Source organism: Chiloscyllium plagiosum, chromosome 8, assembly GCF_004010195.1.
Source record: "Chiloscyllium plagiosum isolate BGI_BamShark_2017 chromosome 8, ASM401019v2, whole genome shotgun sequence".
Classification (NCBI taxonomy): Eukaryota; Metazoa; Chordata; class Chondrichthyes; order Orectolobiformes; family Hemiscylliidae; genus Chiloscyllium; species Chiloscyllium plagiosum.
Window position 1 is genome coordinate 104,889,198 of NC_057717.1, and position 24,757 is coordinate 104,913,954.

General features: G+C 41.0%; 1 protein-coding gene across 1 annotated transcript in view; it reads right to left on the bottom strand.

Annotated features, from left to right (window-relative positions):
- Window positions 1-24,757, bottom strand: part of LOC122552384 (voltage-dependent P/Q-type calcium channel subunit alpha-1A-like) — a 603,273-nt gene that overhangs the window by 235,048 nt on the left and 343,468 nt on the right. Inside the window, exons 8-9 of the mRNA XM_043695134.1 lie at window positions 11,447-11,550; window positions 806-921 (exon numbers count right to left, since the gene is read on the bottom strand). Coding sequence (XP_043551069.1) covers window positions 806-921; window positions 11,447-11,550 — 220 coding nt within the window. The remainder of the gene's footprint in view (window positions 1-805; window positions 922-11,446; window positions 11,551-24,757) is intronic.

Genomic DNA, 24,757 nt, shown 5'->3' on the forward strand with positions numbered 1-24,757 from the left:
AAAGGTACCTTTTCATGTAAAAGCAGTAAAAAGTAAAAGGACAACCCAAGAAGAAGACAGGAGAATCGGATGACTGGAAGTAGGACCGGAAGGAAGACTGCATAAGAGACTGTATGGACTTTGAGAAATTATGTTAATGTAATATTTAATAATTGTGATATTAGAACAACACATTAATGGAATTACGGTTAGCGAAAGGATAAGTGGATAGTTAGGGGAAAGAGTGTTCTGATTGTTAATAGTTTTGGTTAGTGTTCACTGTTAGGGTTAAATAAATAAATAGTTACTTTATATTTATACAGTGGAAATCAGGGATCTTCTTTCATTCACACATTTTTAACAGATTACGAGGCGAGGCGATCTTTTCTGTGTGTTTTAGTATAATTAGCAGAGGGGTTTGACTTCTGCGTTGTAACAACTCTAAGTAGAACAATCTCGGCTGCTCTAGTCATTCATCCTGTTACCATTTTTGGGTGCATCTCTTCTGCATCCAATCCCAATTTGTTTGATATCTTTCCAAAAATGTCATGCCAGAATTGGCACAATTCTAACTGGGGCCTAATAAGTATTTGATAACTGTTTAGCAAAATGTCCATACCTTTGTATTTGCTGCCTCTATTTAAAAAATAAAGGCTCCCATTACTTTAAATAGACTTAAATTTTCAAATTGACTGAACACCTTTTTTATTTATCTCCATATCTTGTCAAAGGCACCAATATACCCTGTATAATTAGGTTACAAGACGATTTATCTTTTGCTAAACTCCAGCTCAGTTTTGTTGGCTTGTTCAAGTCCCACACTTACCTGCTTTACAAATCCACTCCAGATAACCATTCAGCTCTCTCTCAATTTGCTGCTGTCTCCTCAGTTTTAAGAATGCACGTCTATTTTCCACCCTCTCTCTCTCTTTGGCAAACTCTCTGCAATAAAGATTTCCCAGTATGGGTTACAGCAGTGACAGCAGGCTTTTGTTAAGGATAACTATTGAATCAAAGTCATTTTCAAGAGCACATCCAGATATTCACAACATTGCATTGTTAATGTAACCATGAGATTACTGATTTTAATTGTGCCATAGTAATCACTTCAAAGTTTGTGAGAAGATTTGTAGCTCGGGTGCTCGTTGTTGTGGTTCTGTTCGCCGAGCTGGGAATTTGTGTTGCAGACGTTTTGTCCCCTGTCTAGGTGACATCCTCAGTGTTTGGGAGCGTCCTGTGAAGCGCTTCTGTGTTGTTTCCTCCGGCATTTATAGTGGTTTGTCTCTGCCGCTTCCAGTTGTTAGTTCCAGCTGTCCGCTGCACTGGCCGGTATATTGGGTCCAGATCAATGTGTTTGTTAGAATCTGTGGATGAGTGCCATGCCTCTAGGAATTCCCTGGCTGTTCTCAGTTTGGCTTGTCCTATAATAGTAGTGTTGTCCCAGTCAAACTCATGTTGCCTGTCATCTGCGTGTGTGGCTACTAAGGATAGCTGGTCGTGTCGTTTTGTGGCTAGTTGGTGTTCATGGATATGTATCGTTAGCTGTCTTCCTGTTTGTCCTATGTAGTGTTTTGTGCAGTCCTTGCATGGGAATTTGTACACTATGTTGGTTTTGCTCATGCTGGGTATCGGGTCCTTTGTCCTGGTGAGTATCAACAAACACATTGATCTGGACCCAATATACCAGCCACTGCAACGGACAGCTGGAACTAACAACCGGAAGCGGCAGAGACAAACCACTATAAATGCCGGAGGAAACAACACAGAAGCGCTTCACAGGAGGCTCCCAAACACTGAGGATGTCACCTAGACAGGGGACGAAACGTCTGCAACACAAATTCCCAGCTCGGAGAACAGAACCACAACAATAGTAATCACTTCCCAAATAAAGGGGAAAAATGCTGAACTAATAATTCTACAACACAGTTGAGATAATCTGCCTTCTAACACCATTCCCTTGCATAACACTTGCACATGCATGTGGATTAGTTGATAACACACATTTCTGAATCAGCATATTATGGGTTCAATTCACACTCCATGAGATGGATTTTATGGTCTTATTTTATGTGGAGGTGGGGAGTGGAGGGGTGGTAGTGTGGTGATGGTGGATGGAGACAAATATGAACAAGAAGCAAGAGTAGATCTGTACCTGCTCTTATGTTCAATAATGTTATAGCTGATCTGACTAGAACCTCAAATCTGCATTCCTATCTACATAATCTTCACATGCCCTTACTTGCCAAGAATATATCCATTTCTGCTTTAAAAAACATTCAAGGATTTTGCTTTTACTACCTCTTCAAGAGAATTTCAAAGACACGTGTCTCTCAGAACAAAAAATTCACCTCGTGTTTAAATGGGCTACCCTGATTTGTAATAGGGTCCCTCAGTTCTAGATCCGAGGAAACATCCTCTCCACATCGTTCTGTTAAGACCCCTCAGGATTTAATGTTTCAATCACCTTGCCTTGTAGCTTTCTGCACACCAGTGTATACAAGCCTAGCCTCTCCAACTTTTCCTTCCCCCACCCCATTCAAGACAATAATCTCATAAGCGTTCTCTGAACTGTTTCCACTGATTACTTCATTTTTTAAAAAAGGTGAGCAATACTGTGCACACTTCTCTGAATATGGGTCTCATCAGTCCCCTGAAGCAAAATTGTTTTAAATTTCCACTCAATAAATGGTAACATTTTATTAGATTTCCTATAACTTCTGTAACTACATACTAACGTTTTGCAATATAAAAATATCGGATGTGACTGGCTCACTGTCTTTCCCCCCAACATCAATCTGGTTCCCCAAGTACTATGGGTGACAGTTACTGGGAGAGTGGAGGACGGGTGTAGTGGGCAAGGCATCCTTAGGTCCATTTTGATCAGAAAGTGATAGATCATTGCCAACGTAAGGCCCACAATTTGCCTCAACTGCCATAATATACTGGGCTGTGGCAGGAAGATGAAAATGGAAAGGATATTTTTCCATCCAAGTTGGCAGCTCCCATTACTGAATTCTAACATTGCTGAGATACAAGAGCTGCTGGCCAAGGGTGGGACACTTCTTTTTCACAAGGGCTGCATTTTAAAAGCACTTAATTGGCTTCTTAGCCCTTTGGCACATCCAATGATTGAGTAAGACATTGTATATAGACAACTCTTTTGTACTATTTGCCTTACCCACAAAGCTTGATAGGAATATTAGGAGCCTCCTCCATGCATTTCCAACATCATAGATGACAGTCTTCAGACAATTCAGTTCACTCCGCTCCATTTCACTTATAGGAAGAAATGGTTGTAGGCACTGGATATTGCAAAGGCTGACAAGATTCCAGCAGTAGTACTGAAGATGTGTGCTCAAGAATTTGCCATGACTCTAACTGAGCCAGTACAACTCCAACACTACCATACAATGTGGAAAATTGCCCAGGTATGTACTGTACACAAATGTAGGGCAAATCCAACCCAGGCAAATACAGCCCTGCTAGTCTACTCTTAATCATCAGTAATATAATGGAAAGTATTATCAACAGTGCCATCAAGAGCACTTGCTTTCTGATAGCCTGTTCACAGATGTTCAGTTTGGGTTCTGTCATGGTTACAGCTTCTGACTTCATTACAACCTTGGTTCAAACATGGCCACATTTAACTAAGCGTGGCACCAAAGAACCCTTGCAAAATTAGAGTCAATATGAATCAGGGTAAAAAACCTGGCACAAAGGAATATTTTATGGTTATTGAAGATCATTCATCTCAGCCTAGGACATTTCTGCAGACTTTCCTCAGGTTACTTCACCAAGAATTCAAATACAGAGGATTATCTGAATGAAACGGGCGGGGAGTATTTTGTCGGATAATTGAATATTCAGATAATCGAATGTCGGATAACACAGTTTAACTAAGCATCTGTGTTACGAAGATGTGAGTGTAGTGTACCTTTAAGAGAGTTAAAAACTAGTGGAACTATCTGACAGTACCAAGTGTTCTGAATAAGACACAATGTAACATGCGGCCCAGCAGCTAAGGTAGGTGGTTGCCTGGAGACAAAAAACAAATTTGAATTAGGCCAATCAGTTTAAATTATACCCCCCAAAAAAACCAAACTCCAATCAAGTTTGAATTTAGTATATTGACAATATTAAAAGCAAATGACACAAACCGATGTTTTGGGGGTATAAGACCAGGAAAAATTGAACAGTTGAGAGAGAACTGCCAAAAGACCAACAAGTGTAGGCTGCTAGGGAGAACTCTCTTGAGAGGTACCTGTCTAGAGAATGAGTTTGCACAGAGAAAAAATATCGACACCGACCTGGAGAATAAATCTACAAAGGGAAGATTCAACAGCTGTTTGGTTTTGAAATTTGACTTTTGGTAAATCTTAATCAGGGGTTTTATTGAACTTGTATTATAGAAGGGAAGGAGTTGTAAATAGTTGTTAGTTAATTATTTTCTGTTATATTTTAAGAAACAAAGTTGTTAATTTTTACTTTAAATAGTTCTTTGCCTCTCAGATTTTCATAGATTACTGCACAGGGTAAATCGTTTCTGTGTTGCTGATTTAAATTAAGCAGTAGGGTTTACCCATGTCGTAACAACTGGAACCTTCCGATCTTGTCAGAGAATCTAACATTCGGATAATCGAAAGCTGGATAATCGAGGTTCCTCTGTACATTAGTTAAATATTATTTCTCTTCCAGGATGTCATGTTGGCTTTGTCTGATTACATAGTGGTTTTCTAAGGACTGTCCTTAGTAATGGATTCTAGCATTTTTCCTATATCAGACTTTAAGATAACTGGCTTGTGGCTTTCTGTTTTCTGCCTCCTGCCTTTCATGAGTAAGGGTGCTACATTGCTCTTTTCCAACATCCTGGGACCTTCCCAGAATCTAAGGATATTTTGAAATGTTATAAAAATGATAAACAAAGGCAATTAACATTATTCCAGCCAGGGGCCATAAGTAAAGGGTCAGAAATACATAGTGCAAAAGTATTAATAATGCTAATGATGAAGGGAAGGCAGGTTGATTTAGGGAATAATTATCCTAGGTCTGTAAAACTAAACATAAGTTACTCTGAAGTAAATTGATTTTTCCTGTGGATGGAAATTTACACGTTACATACAAAACAATTGCCATTTCACTGCTGAAAATACCTCTATTTATTATATTAATTCAATTTTTGAAAAGACTCATATACTTGCTAACTCTCTATTTTTTGAATTTTCCTTACTTCAAATCACCAACTCAAAATATCGTATTTTTAGCATTTTTACTGCAAATGGAAAATGTAATCACAGAATATAATCAGTGAAGGCGCACGTAAGTATTTAGAGTAACGTCATGGATTTTGAAACAAATTTTTGTTATTCAACATAGATAAATTCCATGTAGCATTGCTCCTGGTTAGTTAAAATAAGGTAGGAATTAATAGGTGCTTTTCAAATTGGCAGGCAGTTACTATTGGGATGCCACAGGGATCGGTGCTGGGACATCAACTATTCACAATATATATTAATGATTTAGATGCGGGAACAAAATGTAACATCTCAAATTTTGCAGATGATACCAAGTTGGGTGGGAGGATGAACGGTAATGAAGTTACAGAGATCCTTCAACATGATCTGGACAGGTTTAGTGAGTGGGCAAATTAATGTCAGATGCAGTATAATGTGGATAAATCTGAGGTTATTCACTTTAGAAGTAAAAACAAGAAGATAGATTACTACTTGTAAATTTGGACAGGGAAGTGTGCTGTGGGACCTGGGGAGTCCTTGTGCACCAGTCGCTGAAGGTAGGTATGCAGGTACAGTAGGTTTAAAGAAGGCAAATGGTATGTTGGCCTTTATTGCGAGAGGTTTCATTAACAGGAGCAGGGCTGTGTTGTTGCAGTTATGCAGGGCCTTAGTGAGGCCCCCACACCTAGAATATTGTGTGCAGTTTTATAACAGGACGAGACAGGATACATGCAGAGAGGATATTCCCCATGGTGGGTGTGTCCAGAACCAGGGATCACAGTCTGAGAATTTGAGGGTAGACCCTTTAGTGCGGAGATGAAGAGACATTTCTTCACCCAAAGAATGGTTAGCCTGTAATTCATTACTACAGGAAGTAGTTGATGCCAAAACATTAAATGTATCTAAGAGGTGGCTAGATGTAGCACTTGAGGCAAATAGGATCAAAGGTTATGGGGAAAAGCAGGATTAGGCTATTGAGTTGGTTGATCAGCCATGATCGTGATGAATGGCAAAGCAAGTGTTCTATGCACTGATTTGTTAAGAAAGCAAAAACCTTCGCATGTTTACAGCACCCTTCATATCTGCACACCATTACAATATAGAAAAATGGAATCCACTGGGGAGAATATTCCTGGCCCTGTGGAGATGGGTTAGGAAACGGAACTGGGAGGAAACTAGGAAACCAGACAAGGGACAGCTACTCATATTTTTGACTCGAAGCAATTTTTTGTCTGAAGTTCAATAGTTACCTGAAGGTGGCATTTCAGCAGTAGATTGGGGGGGTGGTGGTCAATCAATGTCTCCTCTCAATCTTCTTCATGAAGCCACAGGGATAGATGAAGGCTACAGCTGTGATAATTGTCAGTCCTGTGCTTCGATTCCCCTCTACAGTGCTGGCCTGACAGCTGTAGCTAAACATTTTTAAAAATTTGCAGACGTTTTCAGAGAGGTCTCCATCTTGAGTTGTTTTGCTTTCCCGTACTTGCATCAGCAATGCTCATCTCTCCTGAGGGACTGCAATCTGTCTTCAGTTTTGGATCCTCTGACTGGGCCTTCTGTTTTATGAATTGTCACTGATGGTAAGTCCAGAGACAGCTTCCTAATCGGTTGCCTTTCAGAAAATTGTAACACTGTGTGGCCATCCAACACCACAGGGTGGAAAGCAGAAAGTTCTGAGGTGATAAAAGTTTATTCACTGTCTGCATTATTGTGCTATGATGCCTGATGATGGATGTGTCAACTCAAAAGAAGAAAGTTGGTCGTAAGAAAGACAAAAGTTATTTTATTTTCCAGGACAATCATTACAAATTAATTGGTTCTAGCAAAGGAAAGCGAAGTTCAATCTCAGTTGAAATGGTCCAGTCAATAGATTTCTGATGACATATGCAAGTATGTAAGATATGAAGACTGTCTGCTTGTGGGAAAATGTCATTCATCCTTCATGGTTCGAGACAAAAAAAACTGCAGATGCTGGAATCCAAAGTAGATAGGAAGGAGGTTGGAAGAACACAGCAAGTCAGACAGCATCAGGAGGTGTTGAAGTCGATGTTTTGAGTGGAACCCTTCTTCAGGACTGGAGATCACCTCTTACAAATCTCACTACACATTGTGTATAGAGAGGGATGGATTAATGCCACTAAATGCTATTGGTTCTTGGCTACAAAAAAAACCCTACTCAAAATCAAGCACTGGTAGAAAAGATACGTCCACTTATGGAAAACTGCCATTATGCACCAATATTCACAAAACATTAACTGTGTTGCCATTTATATATTATCTGTAGTGTCTATTGTTAATCAAGTCAGTTAAGCTGCTTGGGACAACAATTGAATGCATCATTAACACAATAACATCTAGTGCAGAACATTTTGGAGGAGAAACTTTTCCAACAGCACTGAGTCTAGTGGGCAAAGTCCAGGTAATGCTGTTATGCATCAGAAGAGGCAGCTAAGGACTTTGCAGAGAAAGAAATGCCCTGAATAAAGATCAAAGGTGAAGACAGAGACCAAAGCTTCTGTTATACATGTTAAGACTGATAGAAGGGAAGGAGCTGCTACATAGCTGTCCCAACCTCTAGTACTATTTTACTCAAAGGCCAGAGAAGATGGATGAATGAGAATGATATCCATTGAAGACCCAGACAACATATGAAGTGATCAGTGGGGATCCTGAAGATAGCAGTGGATGGGAATTCTGAACAAAAGAAAAGACAGCACAAGCTAACCCTCATGTTTCACTACTATTACATCTGATTTCTTCCAAGATTATGAAGTAGAATTCTTTCCTTAGTGAAACACCCCAAGGTGTCCTTACAATGGGATTTGGATATGCAGTAAGTTTGAAGAAGGGGACCAGAGGCTGAACATATTGGTTTTTGAATCTTTTGCAAGTAGTCAAAAATATAACAAAGTAAAGGTTTTGGGGAGAACTCAGAATGCGACTGCAAGAGGGATCTGTACAACGAGAAAGAGACCAGCCAAACACTCTCTCATATAAATTCAGCAACTTAACTGTCTGTTAAGATTGCATAGTTCAGTGAAATCCTCAATTCTCTCCCACATCTCTTGCCGTGACTAAGTCCTTTTGTAGTGTAGATCACAAGGTAGTCACCTGCAACTGTTTCCTCGTTGTGTAAAGCTGATGTTAATCTTTGGGCATTTTGGTAGGTTCATTCATCTTAACTGATATCAGGTGGAGTCTTCACTTACTCCACCCTGAGTAATAAATTTACATTAGAGATCATTTGGTGTGATCAGTCAAAAATCATAAATAATTTCTCTCCTTTCTAACTGCAAAGCACTGCAGTTATTTGTAACACCTTACCATTTAGGTTAGATTATACAACACAAACTAAGATCTGGAGTTGGTTATAATGGATGCTAGCTCTTCAACTCAACCTTCACTCCACTGACTGTAGCAGTCAGAAGAACCTTTAGCAAAGAAATTGCCAAAATATTATTTCTGCAATAATCAAAGTTGTTCAGGTTCAATGCATTATCCAACATTAATCTGGTCAACCATTTAACTCATTATTGATCGGATTAACTTAATAAAACATTTGTTGGCTGCTAACCTCAACTGATTAATTGTTGTTCTTCTGCTTACACTCATGCTGTTGCATACCACTGTTTCTTAATAGGCAGTTGATAAAATGTTACTCATATAGTGTTTAAATTTATGATATACCACCAAAATGTAAGGCATTAGCTTCTTTATTACCTTCAACACATGCAAAAGATCTTGTGAATAAGCATACTTTGCACAATTATAAATCTCATCCTGTGTATATTTTAATATTTTAATCTGGTGGACTGCTTGCACCACCTGTCCAAAGTCCCTGTGAGAGGCTTGAACCATATTTCATCATTGCCACTGAGCCGCAAAGACTGCTCTTGGCAGCTGAGCACCTGTAAGTTATGGCAGCTTCATCACTAAGCCAAAAAAGAAATGATATTTTGTGGGGAGGGAATCGGGAATTGTGAATTGTTATGGACAAACTGGAAGATAGTTTGGAGCAGGATTTCTTCTGATTCCACAGAAATCCCAAGCCAAGGAATGCTTCTTCATCCACCCATTATACCCTCCATGTCAACCTGTGCCATTGTCCCACTTCCCATGGCCCTTAATGTTCCTTTGCCAAGATATGCAACACCACTCACACAACCCAAAGCCCCTCATTCCCCCATGACAACCTACACCACTCTTCCCACCAACTATGACCCCTCATATCCTCCATGTCAACCTATGTCCCTGCACCAAACCTCTATGACGTTTTGTAGCCCTTCTGCCAACTCATGCCAGTCATGTGTCTTCAATCAAAAGAACTGAGGCAATGATGCTACTCAGCATTATCCTAAATTTCCATTGTCATGGGGAACAGTAAGCAATTGATTCAGTTCACTCTACATATAATTAAGTGGCATTTCTCTACAAAGGCTAAAAGCCCTGACAAAAACCCCACTATCCTATTGTAATGATGAAGACCTGAAAATTAGCTGTTCCCCAATCAAGCTGTTCCACTGCAGTATGACAACTCCCTGACAATGTGGAATATTGTACAAATACCAGCCTTCTCCTAATCATCAGCAATCAAACAACACCAAATCATGGTAATCCATTCACAGATATTCAGCTTGTATTCCAACAGAACAAAGGCTCCAGACTTCACTATATCTCAAAACAGATACAGATGAAAGAGTTTAATGCTAAAGGAGAAGTGAGAGTAGTTACACATATTGGTCATTGTCTTGGAATTCTCCATTTATGGGAAAACTATAAGGGCTATAGTAATTCAAGATCCACCATCTTTATGGGGAAATATGCTTTCTAGTTTTTTTCCCACATTCCAAGAAAAAAAAGTCCTTCAACAATACCCAAAATGTTCTGCAGATATCTTTAAACCTGTGATCATTTTCTTCTTGTAAGCCATAGCTTTCCTGCTGTTTATAGTTGCAAACACTAACTTTTCTTCACTTGTCCTTGTCTATTTTTATGCTACAGGCATTGATTCTTGCTGGGCTGCTCCCTATTAAAATCAGTATGGCACTTACATTTGACACCAGCAACCTAACAAACTCTTTCTTCAGCGTGCTGGTTAGGAAAGTCATTAATGTGTTCTCTGCTGCTGTCAAATGCAAGCCAAACTTTACTGGTCAATATTCCTATTGAAATTTCTAGAGCTCCCATGTGCTGAAAGATTGACTTTTGTGGGAACCTTGTAAATAGGGTGTGAACCATTTACTCAAAAAAGGCACATTAATGCTCTTCTGTAGGATAATGTATACCCGATCAGTTTATTGTTTGATTATTTCAAACCGACGTATCAGCCCAAGGCTACCATATGTGTTCCTGAAAAGTGCCCAATCTTCCTCCAACTATCTTGAAAGAGTAAGATTACCTTAAAAACTTGTGTAACAGGCAAAGCTAGCCTTTGCATGCTACTACTATGCAGTAATAACACAAATGGTATTTTTCATTAACAGACTGTCTAGCAAAAAGACATCCTGCCTATCACACAAATGAGTAATGTGGCATATAAATTTCAGCAGTAGTGTAATGCCAAATGTATAGGCTGTATGTCCCAAAGTTTGGTGGATGATCATTCCTTTTGCCTGCTCACAATAGGCAGAGTACTGACTGCACTCAATCCTGCATGCTGGCAAAACTCAGAACATAGTGTCCAACACTAAATGTAGATCAGCGATTGGGTAAACTTGCTCAACAATCTCAAGTATACTAAGAACTATACTAATAACCAATTTTAACCATTGTCAGGCTTGCAATGTGGCTCAGCAATGCTTGCTAAAAGCTATGTGCAGGGTCTGGTCCTCTGCAGGCAAAGAGAATTTGCTCAGACATCTATTTCCATTAAACAGAAGCATGGGGGATTCGGGGTAATTATTCCCTAATGCACTCACAACTATACATCTTGACCAGTCACAGTCAATTTGCTTTTTGAAAAGTTTAAACAAAACAAAGTTGTAACTATTCCCTTGTACATTTTTCATTCAATACCTTGACCAATCAGAGTCCACTGGCCAAACAATCAGCACTTTGTTTCTGATACAGTATAAATTGCTACTCTCTTTGAAATTTGGCATTCTTCTGTCTATCCTGAAGTATGCAAGATGAAAAACTTTGACAGCAATCTCTTTTTATTAGCATACCCAAATGATCTAGAAGTTCAGGGTTGAAATTTTCTAAAGCAAAATATAGATACACAAAGAGCTACTTACCCTGACAGGACACCAAGGACAAGATTCAGCATAAAAAAGGAGCCAATAATGATGAGGGGGATAAAATACAACCAGTTCCAGGTGTTTCCTAAGGCATCATTGCTCTGAAAAGTAAAAACAAAAATAAAATTAGCTGCCATCTTGTGTTAGCACAGGAACTGCATTCCTTTCTCTCTCTCTGGTATCAGTATTCAGCAGTTTTTCTCTCCCATATATAGGAGAGATGTTTTCATAAATATGCACAGTTTTTCTCTCAAACAGGAAGAAAACAAGGGGAGAAAAAGTGGAGACAGCTGAGTTTTTAAACCTTCGTCTCTGTCACATCCACTCTCAATATTTCTATTACCTGCACTGCCATGAGTTGATCCATTTTTTCCTAACAGAATTGATTTCACTTTAAAATCATGTAGGGGACTCCAATATTATGAAGGTTTTTGACAGTTAAGACTAAAGACAAAAAGATTTCCACCTGCAGGGAAAGCCAAAACTAAGAATCATAAATATAATACATATATGGTAATCACTAATCAATCCATAAAGAATTCAGAAGAATTACTTTTTCAAAATGTGGACATCTGAAATAGTTGAGGCAAATGGTATGACAGCATAGATGTACTTAAAAGAAATCTAGGAATCCCTGGGGTCCCTCCCACAAATTGGTATTCCATTTTGGAGGCTGATGAGAGCACTGGTTCCTTCAGGAAATGCAGACAGCCAAGTTTCTGGAACCTCAAGCAGCCTGTCTGTACAGGAGGGGACAAAGAGAGGAAGGACAACAGTAATATGAGATTCTATAGTCAAGGAAACAGATAGTCAATGTCATCATGACTGCAAGATGACTTGTTGCCTCCCTGGTGTAAGGTCCAGGATGTCACCGAACAGCTGCAGGGAATCCTGAAGTGGGAGATTGATAAGGCAGAGGTCATGGTACATGTTAGGACCAAGACACAAGCATAAAAAGAGGGATGAGGTCTTGAATTCAGGGACCTAGGCAGTAGACTAAATGTCAGGACCTCTCGAGTTGTAATCTCTGGATTACTCACGGTGCCATGTGCTAGCAAGCTCAGAAACAGGAAAATAGTGGAGATGATTCAGTGACTTAAAATTTGGTGTGGGAGAGAGGGTTTTAGATTCTTGGATCACTGGGACCATTTCTGGGAAAGGTGGGATCTGTTAGCAGAATAAGGGCACAAAATCAAGTCAAAGGAAGTGCAGCTGTACTGATTTTCAAGGAGTATGGCAAGACTGGATGGTCTTTAGTTTAATGCCTGGAGTACTCCCAGTAAAACGGATGAGTTAAAGGTGATGATTGACATGTGAAAATGCAATATAGTAGCCATCACATGGGATGGGAACTCAACATTACAGGATAATGAATCTTCAGACAAGAAAGAGGAGGGAGTAAAAGAGGAGGAGGCATTGCATTATTAGTTAAGGAGCCATTTACTGCAGTAAGGAAAATGATATCTTGGAGGGGGCATCAAATGAAGCTTTGTGGGCAGAATTTAGGAATAAAAAAGGGGCAGCCACATTGCTAGGTGTCTATAATAGACTCCCAGAGAGTTGGTAAGAAATTGCAGAACAAATTTGGCAAAATTCATGCAGGTGTGTAAAAATAATAACAAAAGGGTAATTACAGGTGGTAATATCAACTTTCCCAATATTACGTGGGAAAGAGAGAGTGTTGAGGCCTAAGATGGAGTGAATTTCTTGAAATGTGTACAGGAGAAACTTTGAAGCCAATACATTGAAAGCCCAACAAGGGATGGAGCTGTTCTGGATCTAATTCTGGAGAATGAATGTGGTTAAGGTGGTAGTAGGGGAGCATTTTACTGACAGCGATCACAAAATAGTGCAATTCAAGCTTATTACGAGCAAAGAAATAGACAAGTTGCAAAACGTTTTGGATTGAGGAGAGTATATTTTAGTAAAATGAGGCAGGATCTGACCAAGGTAGACTGGGAGCAGCTATTCGTTGGAAATCTACAAAAGTGCAATGGGATTGTGTGTTCAAAAGTGTCCAAGCACAACATGCTCCTTCTGGGGAGATAGGAAGGAGTAACAAGCCCAGAGAACCAATGATGACCAGAGATATTTGGGATATGATGACAAGAGAAAGACAGGCTTTTAGCAGGTACAAGGGAACAAATTAGCGGAGGCATTAGTGGAATACAGGAAGTGCAGGGTGGAACTTAAGAAAACAATTAGAAAAACAAAGAGGGCATATGAGAAAGCTCTGGCTGGTAAAAGTGAGGGAAATCCCAAGATATTCTATGTCAGTGGGACGAGGATAACCAGAGAAACAGTAGGGTCCATTAAGCACCAAGGGAGCAATATGCAGGTGGAGAAAGAGGACATTGGTAGAGTTTTGAACCAATACTTCACATCCGTCTACACAAAAGAAAGTGAAGAGGATATGGAACCCAGGGGGAGACACTGTGAGGTGCTTGAGCAAATTGACATAGGGAAGGACAAGGTATTGGAGATGTTGGCAGGCATAAAGGTGGTCAAATCTCCAGGTCTAGATAAATGTCTCCTGGCTGCTGTGGGAGGCAAGGGAGGAAACTGCAAGGGCACTAATCGAGATTTTTAATTCCTCTGTGGCCTCAGGGGTGGTGTAAGTGGACTGCTGAACAGCTAATATGGTTCCGATATTTAAGAAGGGTTGTAGAGATAAGCCAGAGAACTACAGACCAGTTAGCCTCATGTCAGTACAAGGGAAACTATTGGAGAAAATTCTGAAGGAGAGCATCTATCTCCATTTGAAGAGTTAAGGCTTAATCAGAAATAGTCAGCATAGCTTTGTCAGAGGGAGGTCATGCCTGACAAATTTGATTGAATTTTTTGAGGAGATGAACAGGTGTGAAGATGCAGATAGTGTAGTTGATGCAGTTTGTAAAGACTTCAGCAACGCCTTTAACATAGTACTACATAGGAGACTTGTTAAGAAGGCAAATACAAATGGGAGACAGGCTGGAGGCTGAAAGAACACAGCAAGCCAGGCATCAGGAGGTGGAGAAGTAGACGTTTTGGGTGTAACCCTTCTTCAGGACTTGGGGTATGTGTAGGGGAGCTGCAGATAAAGGGGATGGCGGGGGCAGGGTGGTGAAGTGGGGATAGGTGAAGACGGGTAGAGGGTACTACCTGGTTGGTCAATGGGAGGTGTGAAGAGAGGAGGCAGAGGTTGGTGGCAGAGAGGAGTGCAAGGGAGGGGGAGGGGGAGGGGCTGGGAAGGGAGTCGGGGATGGGAAGGGAGGTTATATGAAAATGGAGAACTCAATGTTGAGTCCTCCGGGCTGTAGGCTGCCCAGGCGGAAGATAAGGTGTTGTTCCTCCAATTTGCAGTTGTCCTGCGGATTCTCTATATTCATCCTTGATGGCCCAGGTTTAATTTTGAATCTGAAACATTACACAGTACTGGAAATGTCAGACAAGTAGAACTTGAACTCATGACTTTCTGACTTAGAGGTGAGAGTGCTACCAACACAGTTGAAACTTTATTGCTGGAACAGCACAGCAGGTCAGGCAGCATCCAGGGAACAGGAGATTCGACGTTTCGGGCACAGGCCCTTCTTCCGAAACGTCGAATCTCCTGTTCCCTGGATGCTGCCTGACCTGCTGTGCTGTTCCAGCAATAAAGTTTCAACTTTGATCTCCAGCATCTGCAGACCTCACTTTCTCCTGCTACCAACACAGTAAAGGTTGAAGGAAAAGACATGAATGAGAATAGTGATTGACCATGCTTAACTTATAAAGAAGGAGAAAATGAGGACTGCAGAGATGCTGAAGACCAGAGTTGAAAAATGTGGTGCTGGAAAAACACAGCAGGCCAGGCAGCATCTGGCAGGCCAGGCAGCATCTGAGGAGCAGGAGAATCGATGTTTCGGGCATAAGCCCTTCTTCAGGAACTTATACAGAAGCCAAGGAAGATGATGAAGGACATTGCATTGTGGTCACAGTCACAAGAAATATCATTTGTGTTATTGACGAAGCAAGTCCCAGTACTGGGGACAGGATGGAAACCACACTGATGGGATGAAAATAGACAATGATGGGAGAATATGAGCAGGTCTATGGCTTGATGACCTGTTATTAGTGCTCTACTAATAGGTAATTTTTTTTTAAAATGGCCATTTGAGATCTTTGCAAATAGCTAAGACCAAGAAATCTCTCATGAGAGAAGTCTGGGCCCAAACCTGAAGTTGGCATGACATGTCAGAATATCAGCATTTGGATGGTTAGTTTTTGAATGCTTTGTCTCTCAAAGGAAAAATTCTGAGTTCAGCATCTTACCAAGCAAAATTAATAAAAATAGCTTTGCTGGCTAGTGTACAGCAATCTCATTTTTTTAACAAGTGATACTGCCGATCTTACGGGAAACACAGATTGATTTACTGGCTACATATCACACATCAAAATCTCTGCAATTCCATAGTATCTCTTAATAAAATTTCCAAGGAACAACAGTGCTTCAAACTCCAATGGGATAACAATATTGCTGATCCTGGAATATTTACCAAACTGTTACCATATATAATAGTTTATACTGAGCAATGTAAAGACATTTCAAGTTACGTACTTACTGATTTGCTCCTGAGAACATTCACATTTGAAAAAGACAATAGCACCATGGAAATTTACAGCACAGAAGATAACCATTCAACCCAACATGTCCATACCAGCTGAGAAAACACTGGTTCAAAGCCTTGCAAGTGACAGCACTTCAGGTACATTGGAAACAAGCTGTAGGTTTCTGCCTCCATCATCAAATGGGCAGCAAACCTCAGGCAGCAAGCAGCCTCTGCGTGAAAAAGACTTTCCTCAAACTTTCCCTACAGTCCTTCTATAATCACCTTAAATTTGTGCCCCCTGGTGTGTAACCTCTCAGAAAACAGACCTTTCCTGTCTACTCTGTTTAAGCCCCTCATTATTCCTGGAATGGTTGCATTCTGCTATGATGCAAGATTAAGGTGACTAGGCCTGCACTTTCTTGATTCTACAAAAATGACATGCGATCTCATTGAAATTTACAAAATTCTTAAAGTGCTAGATAAAGGGGACACATAAGGCATGTTTCTCCTAACTGTGGAACCCCGAGAACTAGTGGACACAAGCTCAAATGTAACTTAGAGCTGAGAATAAGAAGGAACCTTGCTACTTAGAGGGTGGTGAGTATAATTTAATGAACACATGTTTTGAAATGCATGATGAAGCAGTGTATTAATACAACGTTTTCTTAAACTTAGGCTCATGATTGAGTTTACTTCAATATTGCATCAATGGGGAATACCTGAATTTGGAATCTTGAGACTGTTATTCTACGCTTGAGACATTGCCCTCATGACTAAGTGAAAAAGGAACTGCAATTATGAGACAGGATATTGTATCTCTTCCAATGAGTCTCAATAATAAATGACTGGAATCAGTCAGAACATTCTGCTGCCTTAGATCCATGGTGACAAAAAACCTGTCTCTCAATGAAGTATTCAGTACCACCTGACTCCACATTCAGAAAGCATGAACAGTTAGCCATCTGCCAGTTCCCCAGTCCAGATCATTATAACTTCCACATTGGCTGGAGCTACCAATCCATCAATTACCACTATCTCCCAACTAAATTGCCCTAATCTTTCAACCTAATTGTCCTCCTTCACAATTCTTTTTAAATGTTTACTTAAGCACCATAGGATGACTTTCAAGGAATTCCGAAGCCTCAGTCATACAATGGGAGGAGTCATGGTCACTGTAAAGACATGCAGGATGTATCAGTGGCTAGGTTAATTTATAAAATGATTTTAAAAATCAGGGTAGAAAGGGAACCCTTTCCAAGTAGATAGTTGGCGCCATAAGGGCTACTTTCTCTGCCCATGGCTGCCTCTTTGGACCATCAAGCCTCTGGTTCCAATGGTTGCCCAGGGTTACTTTAGTGTGATAGCCTCCATTTAGCTTGCAGCTACCTCAACATCAGAAAATGCTGACTGTGCTGTTAAATTGCCCTGAATTGTGTTATTAGTTATGCTATGTTTTTGAAATGGGCAGCCAATCCATATTTAATCCCACTGCTGGTAAAACGCCTCAGTTTTGGGACCAGGTTGGAAGAGCCAACTTAACAATTCCTTAAATTTACTGTCACCATTGCCCCTCTGCTTCCTGGAGAGGATGTGAAAACCCTGACATGTTTTCCAGAATTTATAACTGAGGGATTCTATCAGTCAATATTTTCAGGGGAATGCCCATGCAAATGCGTTCACATTCAAAGGTTAAATAATTCCACAGAGGCTGGTATCCCTCAACAAGTCACCTTTTATTTACTCGAGCACTGCCTCTTCTGAGTCAGCTACCAGAGTGGCAGAATCTCTGACACTTATTTTTGCCTGTCAGCCAGGGCTGCCTGATTGAACCAGGTTAACAGTCCTAATCAGGGAACTCATATTCTATGATGTCCAGTTGGATCACCTTGTTACAATTACTACATCCTTCCTGTTCTGAGTCCTTTTTCTTGGAGGGCCTCCTGGGGCTTTTTAGCACTGGGTCATGTTCCTCCAACTCGGCATACAATACGGACGGCATGCAACACACAGGAGCTCACCTCTTGTGCCAGGAGTGCCTCAATAAAATTTCATTTCCTTCTTCCAGCTGCAAAGGTCAAGGCAGCTACACCTGTCATGCCAATCTCTGATTCAGAGGACTCATCAATGCTTGATGGACAGGATGAACCCAAGGGTTCTGGCAGTCTTTCCAACTGTTCCAAGGAATACAGCACACTTTGCTCCTGCTCCATTTGCGAATTTGCGGCTTTCATATGCTACAGGTGCTTGTTCAGAACCATCACATCTACATCACTGGTCCTGACCTCGCATCATCCATGCCTCTTAACCATGCCATTTTGTGGTTCTAACACCAAACTTCATCCACTGTATCAAACAGTCTGTCTTGCTTGGTGGAGTTTTGTATCGGCATTGGTGTTCCTGATGCTATTTCACCCTCCCCCCTCATGTCCAGAAAGATCAGACTTAACCTGGTGCGGAGTCTTCTACCATTTAGCAGCTCTGCCAGTGGTATCCCTGTAGTTGCATGTGGGGTGGTCCTATAATCAAACAAGAACTGTGACCGCTTGTTATCTAGTGAGGCTGTAGATTATTTCTTCAAACCTGCCTTCAGAGTTTGGACCGTGCTTTTTGCCAGGCCATTGGATGATGGGCGCTATGGAACGGTCCTTATATGTCGGATCCTATCAGACTTTAGTAAATGCCTAAATTCCCGACTGATAAATGATGGCCCATTATGTGTGACTTCCAGTGCTCAACGTATGGAAAAAGATGTATGCAGTTTTTCTAACAACCCCATGTTGGACAAATGGACTATATTAGCATCCAACGCATGCCTTTGAGTAGGCATCGACAATGATTAAGAATATTAAGCCCACGAAGGGACATGTACTGTTGATGTTCAAACGAGCCCAAGGTTTACCCAGCCATTACCACCAATGTGGGGGGGCTGTAAGGAATAATTTTTGTCCTTGCTGACACTCTGGGTACTGCCCCACCAATGTGGCTATGTCTGCATTCAAGCCTGGCCACCGGACACAATTTTTCGTCAACATCTTCATTCTGGAGACTCCCTGATGGCCCTAGTGGAGTGCAGCCAATTTCTGATGGTGACATTTGCTCAAGACAATTACTTTTGCTTCCCATAACAATATACCATTCTCTACTGTGAGCTGGTCTCTTCAGATCCAAAAAGTTTGTGATGGCCCTTTGGTTTACCCCATCACTACCAGTTGTTCAGTTGACGACTGGATCTTTCAGCATCCAAAGTTTGATGTTATCAGCTGTGTCTGGGAGTGGGTCCAGCAAACTTAGTACCATTATATACTCTTCAACTGGGGATAAAATTGATGGTGTATTTGCTAATGGGGGGGGCACTCAATGTGTCTGCGTTCGCAACTCGGCCTCCCAGATGGTATTCTAACTTTTAATTATACGCATTTGGTATTATGGACTATTGTTGAATGCGATCTAAGTTATGGGCAGCACCTCCTTGTCTCCTTTATACAGACTAAGTAGGTGTGTGTGGTCTGTTATAACCAATTTCCACCCATAAAGGCATCAGTGGAACTTCCTGACTCCAAATATGATTACCAATCCTTCTTTAATTATTTGAGCATAGTTACGCACAGCATTAGCCAAAGTTCTGGATGCATACAATATTGGGCATTCCTCTCCATTGGGCCATCTGCGAGCTAATACCACAGTGATGCTGCATGGGCAGGCATCACATGTCAACAGCAGATCTTTCCTGAGATCATAGTGTGCTAACACCTTAGATGATGATAGATGTTTCTTTACTTCACTGAAAGATAGGGCTTGTCTATGTGACCATTTCCAAGGCTGACCTTTTTTTTAAAAGGAGTTGATGCAAAGGTGCCAGGATGGAGTCCAGGTTATATATGAACTTTCCATAATAATTTCCAGCCCAAGAAATGACCCAAGCTCCTGGACAGATGTGGGAGCCAGGGCACCTTTGATTACCCTCACTTTACCTTCCAACAGGTGCAACCCAGTCTTGTTTTGTAGCCCTAGCAGGTAATTTGAGGGGTCTGGAACACACATTTTTCCCTTCTTAGGTGGACGCTAGCCTTGGAAAAATGCCTTAGGACTATGTCCAAGTTCTAAGTGTTCCTTATTTGCTTTCCCTGTAATTAGAACATCATCTAAGTAAATGGTGACCTGAGGTAGACCTTGCAAAATGTTCTCCAACATCCAGAGAAAAATTGAACAGGCTACCAAATGGCAGGCTTGTATTTTTGTATTAATTATAGCATATGTCTGGGAATCCTCATAATTGCAAGTAAGCATGGCTCAGGTCCAGCTTCATGAAGGTCAGCCTCCCCACCCATTTTGCACATAAATCTTCTATGTGAGTGATTAGGTATTTATCCAGCTGCAAAAAGTGGTTTACTGTTTGTTTAAGATTCCCAGAAGACATACTAACCAGTACTGCCCTTTCTAAACATTGGACTGGTTTGATGATTCCTTCACTTTCCAGCCTTCTGATTTCTAGCTGTACTTTTGCACATAATGCAAATGGCACTAGGTAGCCTTGCAAAATTGTGGAATTACTGCCAGGTCAATATGCAAGGTGGCCTTGGCTTCTCTGATAGTTCATAAACCTTCCTCAAAAACTTCTGGGCATTTAGTTAGGACTTCACTCAACCAGCCATTTTCAAATTGAAAAATGTTGAGCCAATCTAAGTGAATCTTTCGCAACTAATTTCGCCTCATCAAACATGGGCCTGAGACATTTACTATAATCACTAGTAACTGAACCAGCTGCTTTTCATAAGAGTCTGGAACCAAAGTTGTATCCTCAATCTGTAAAGGTCCCCCGGTATAGGTTCTCAGCCTAGCTGAGGTCTTGGAATCATTAAGTCATAGAGTTATACAGCACAGAAAGACACCTTTTGGTCCAACTCGTCCACAACAACCAGATATCTTAAACTGATCTCGTCCCATTTCCAAACATTTGACCCATATCACACTCTTATGCAAATTTAAGGGCTGGAGTCTCAAGCAGATTTCGTTAAAAACTGGTTCCGCGATCACTAACATGGCTGTATCAGTACTGACCTCCATTAGAACTAGATAACCATTTAACCAGATGTTTATTTTCACTGGTGCTGATTTGGATATTGCTAAGCAATTTAACTGTTCCAAACCAGATGTAGGGGGACTTTCTAGGGTATGAACTTTCCTCGATACTGGCCTATGAGTTAACTTACTTAATTTAGGTCGAGAAGGGCTCTTTAGGTGTCTTGAGTCCAATTACCGGCAGAAACTACAATGCCTTGCCAGCCAGGAGCTTGAAGAAAATTTTAACTGTTTGTCTGAGGCTTGGCTTTGTTTTGGGTTTTGCTGTTGGCTAACCTAGAGTTCAAGGTATGGCCTAAGTGAGATTATGCAATTGACTGCACTCAAGTGGTGTCCCCAAAGCTCAGTCGGACTGGTGAGGGTATCCACTGGAAGTCATAGAGTCCCATAGCACAGAGACAGGCCATTTAGTCCAAACTGGTCAATGCTGACCAAAATGTACTTTCACTCTAACCCCATTTCCCTGCATTTGGCCCATATCCTTCTAATCCTTTCCTATCCATATATTTGCCCAAATGCCTTTAGCTATTAATGTACTTCGTTGGCAGCTCATTCCATATGCGTAGCACCCTCTGTGTAAAAAAAGTTACCCCTCAGGTTCCCTTTTATTCTTTCCCCTCTAACCTTAAGCTGATGCCCTCTAGTCCTCGATTCCGCAACCCTTGGAAAAAGACTGAGTGCATCCACCCTATCCATACCTCTCACGATCTTATGCATCTCTATAAAGTCCCCCCTCAGTCTACTACACACCAAAGAAAATGTCCAAGCTTGTCCGCCCTCTCCCTATAACTCAGACCACTGAGTCCATGCAATATACTTGCAAATTTCTTGCAGTTTTCAGTTGAATAACATCCTTCTTATAACAAGGTAACTAAAACTGAACACAATACTCCAAATGTGGCCTCACCAATGTCCTGTATAACTGCAACATAACTTCCCAACTTACCGATGAAGGCCACTGTGCCAAAAGCCTTCTTCACTGCCCTGTCTACCTGTGACTCCACTTTCAGAGAACAGTGAACCTGAACTCCAAGATCCCTCTGTTCCACTACACTCCTTAAGGCCCTAACATTCACCATGAAACTTCTTCCTTGATTTGACTTTCCAAAATGCAAGACCTCAAACTTATTGATATTAAACTGCATTTGCCATTTCTCAGCTCACTTCCCCACCTGATCAAGATCCTGTTGCAATTTCTGATAACTTCCCTTACTGTCTACAATACCACGTATTTTAGTGTCATCAGCAAACTTACTAATCATGCCTTATACATTCTCATCCAAATCATTGATATTGATAACAAACAGCACTAGACCCAGCACTGACCCCTGAGGCACTCCACTAGTCACAGGCCTCCAGCCTGACAAACATCCTTCCACTATTAGCCTCTGCTTCCTACCCTCAAGCTAATTTTGTATCCAATTTGCCAGCTTGCCCTGGATTCCATGCGATCTAACTTTCCAGATCAGCTGATCCAATGGAAGCTTATCAAAGGCCCTACTGAAATCCATATAAACTAAGAACTCTAACAAATTTGTGAGGCATGATCTTCCATTCACAAAGCCATGCTGACTACTCCTAATCAAACCCTGTATGTATGTATATCTTATCCATCAGAATCTTCTCAAGTAACTTATCCATCAGAGATGCTAAGCTTACTGGTCTATAGTTCCTAGGCTTTTCTTTGCAGCTTTTCTTGAATAATGGCACAATATTCACTACCTTTCCAGTCTTCTGGGACATCACCGGAGCATCTTGGATATATCTGGTCAGGACCAGGAGATTTATCCACCTTCATTATTCTAATACATCCAATACCTTCTCCTCTACTGCAATATGGACTGTCTCCAAGATATCACCACTAACTTCCCAAAGTTCCTAAGTCTTCATATCTTTCTCCATGGTAAACACAGAGGAGAAATATTCATCGAGAACCTCACCCATCTCCTGCGGTTCTACATATACATGTCCACTTTGGTCCTTGAGGGGTCCTATTCTCTCTCTGGTTATTCTTTATCGTTCAATATACTTAAAATACCTCTTTGGATTCACTCTAATCTCCTCAGCCAAGGCTATCTCATGCCATCTTTTTGCCCTCCTGATTTCTTTCTTCAGTAAATGTCTGTATTCCCTGTATACCTCCAGGTATTCCCTTGATCCCAGCTGCCTGTACCTGAATTACGCCTCCTTGTTTTTTCTAGTCAAAACCTCAACATCTTGTCATCCAGCGTTCACTATTCTTGCCAACCTTTCCCTTCACCCTCAAAGGAACATATAAATATTGAACTCTAGCCATCTCACTTTTAAAGGCCTCCTACTTGCTGGAAGCCCCTTTGCCTGCAAACAAACTATTCCAATCAACCCCTGCAAGCTCCTGTCTAACTCCATCAAAATTTGCCTTGCCCCAATTTAGAACCTGAATCTGTGGACCAGTTTTGTCCTTCTCCATTACTATTTTAAAATTAATAAAACTATGGTCACTGGTTCCAAAGTGCTCCCCCACTGTCACCTCAATCACCTGTCCTGTCCTATTTCCCAACTGTAGGTCAGGTTTTACCCTTCCCAAGTATGACCCTCTATATATTGCTTGAGTAAACTTTCCTGAATGCACTTAACAAATTCCACCCCATGTAAGTCCTTATTGTTCTGGCAGCCCCAGTCTATGTTAGGAAAATTAAAATTCCTGACTATGACAACATTATTGCTCTAACAAGTCTCCTCAATGTCCCTGCATATTTGTTCCTCTAATTCCCATTGACTATTTGGGAGCCTTTAGTACAACCCCAGTAATGTCACCATCCCCTACTTATTTCTTAGCTCCACTCACAAAGCCTCACTAGATGATCCATCAGTTATTTCATCTCTTCTATTGGAATATCCTGTAGCTCATGTGCTCCACTTGCCATATTTTTCAATGACAAAGCCAGTTGTAGTGCCTGTTTGAGGTCCAGTTAGGCTTCAGCTAGTAGGTGCCTTTGCATAGTTACATCATTAATCTCACATACCAGTCTGTAAGCATCTCATTAAGAGTTGAGCCAAAATTACATGCTTCCGTCAGTCATCTTAACCCAGTCAAAAATACCATACGGATTCCCTGGTTTCTCGAATTGCTGAGTAAAAACAATAGTGTCCAAGAATTAGAAGAGGCTTAGGGTCATAATATTCCTGAGCTACATCTGTCAATCTTCAAAGGTTTTAGTATCTGGTGCCTCAGGGAAAGTTAGGGTCCTCATAACCAAGAAGGCTGCAGCTCCACAGGCTGTCAAGAGAATTACGCATTGCTTTTCATCTGCCACATAGTCATCTGCTCACAAAAAAAATCATTCTTCCCAAGTCTGGGCCAAGTCTTTGATGTCAGGGTCAAATGAGTAACACTTCCCAAACAAAGGCATGATGTAAGAAATTTTCCACCTCAACTCAAAAGATGACTGTTGTGAGTAAGTTTCTTCAGGAACATGCTTTACTCTCATTGCCACAGGGATGGTACCCTGTCATCAAGTCACCCTTTATTTTAACACAAACAGTCCTTGACTCTACTACTGCGTCTTCAGAATCAGCTTTCAGAGTGCCAGATTCTCCGACACTTTTCTTTATATCTGTCTGCCAGGAATCGCTAATTGGACCAGATTAGCATCCCCAATCAGGGAACTCATATTCTACG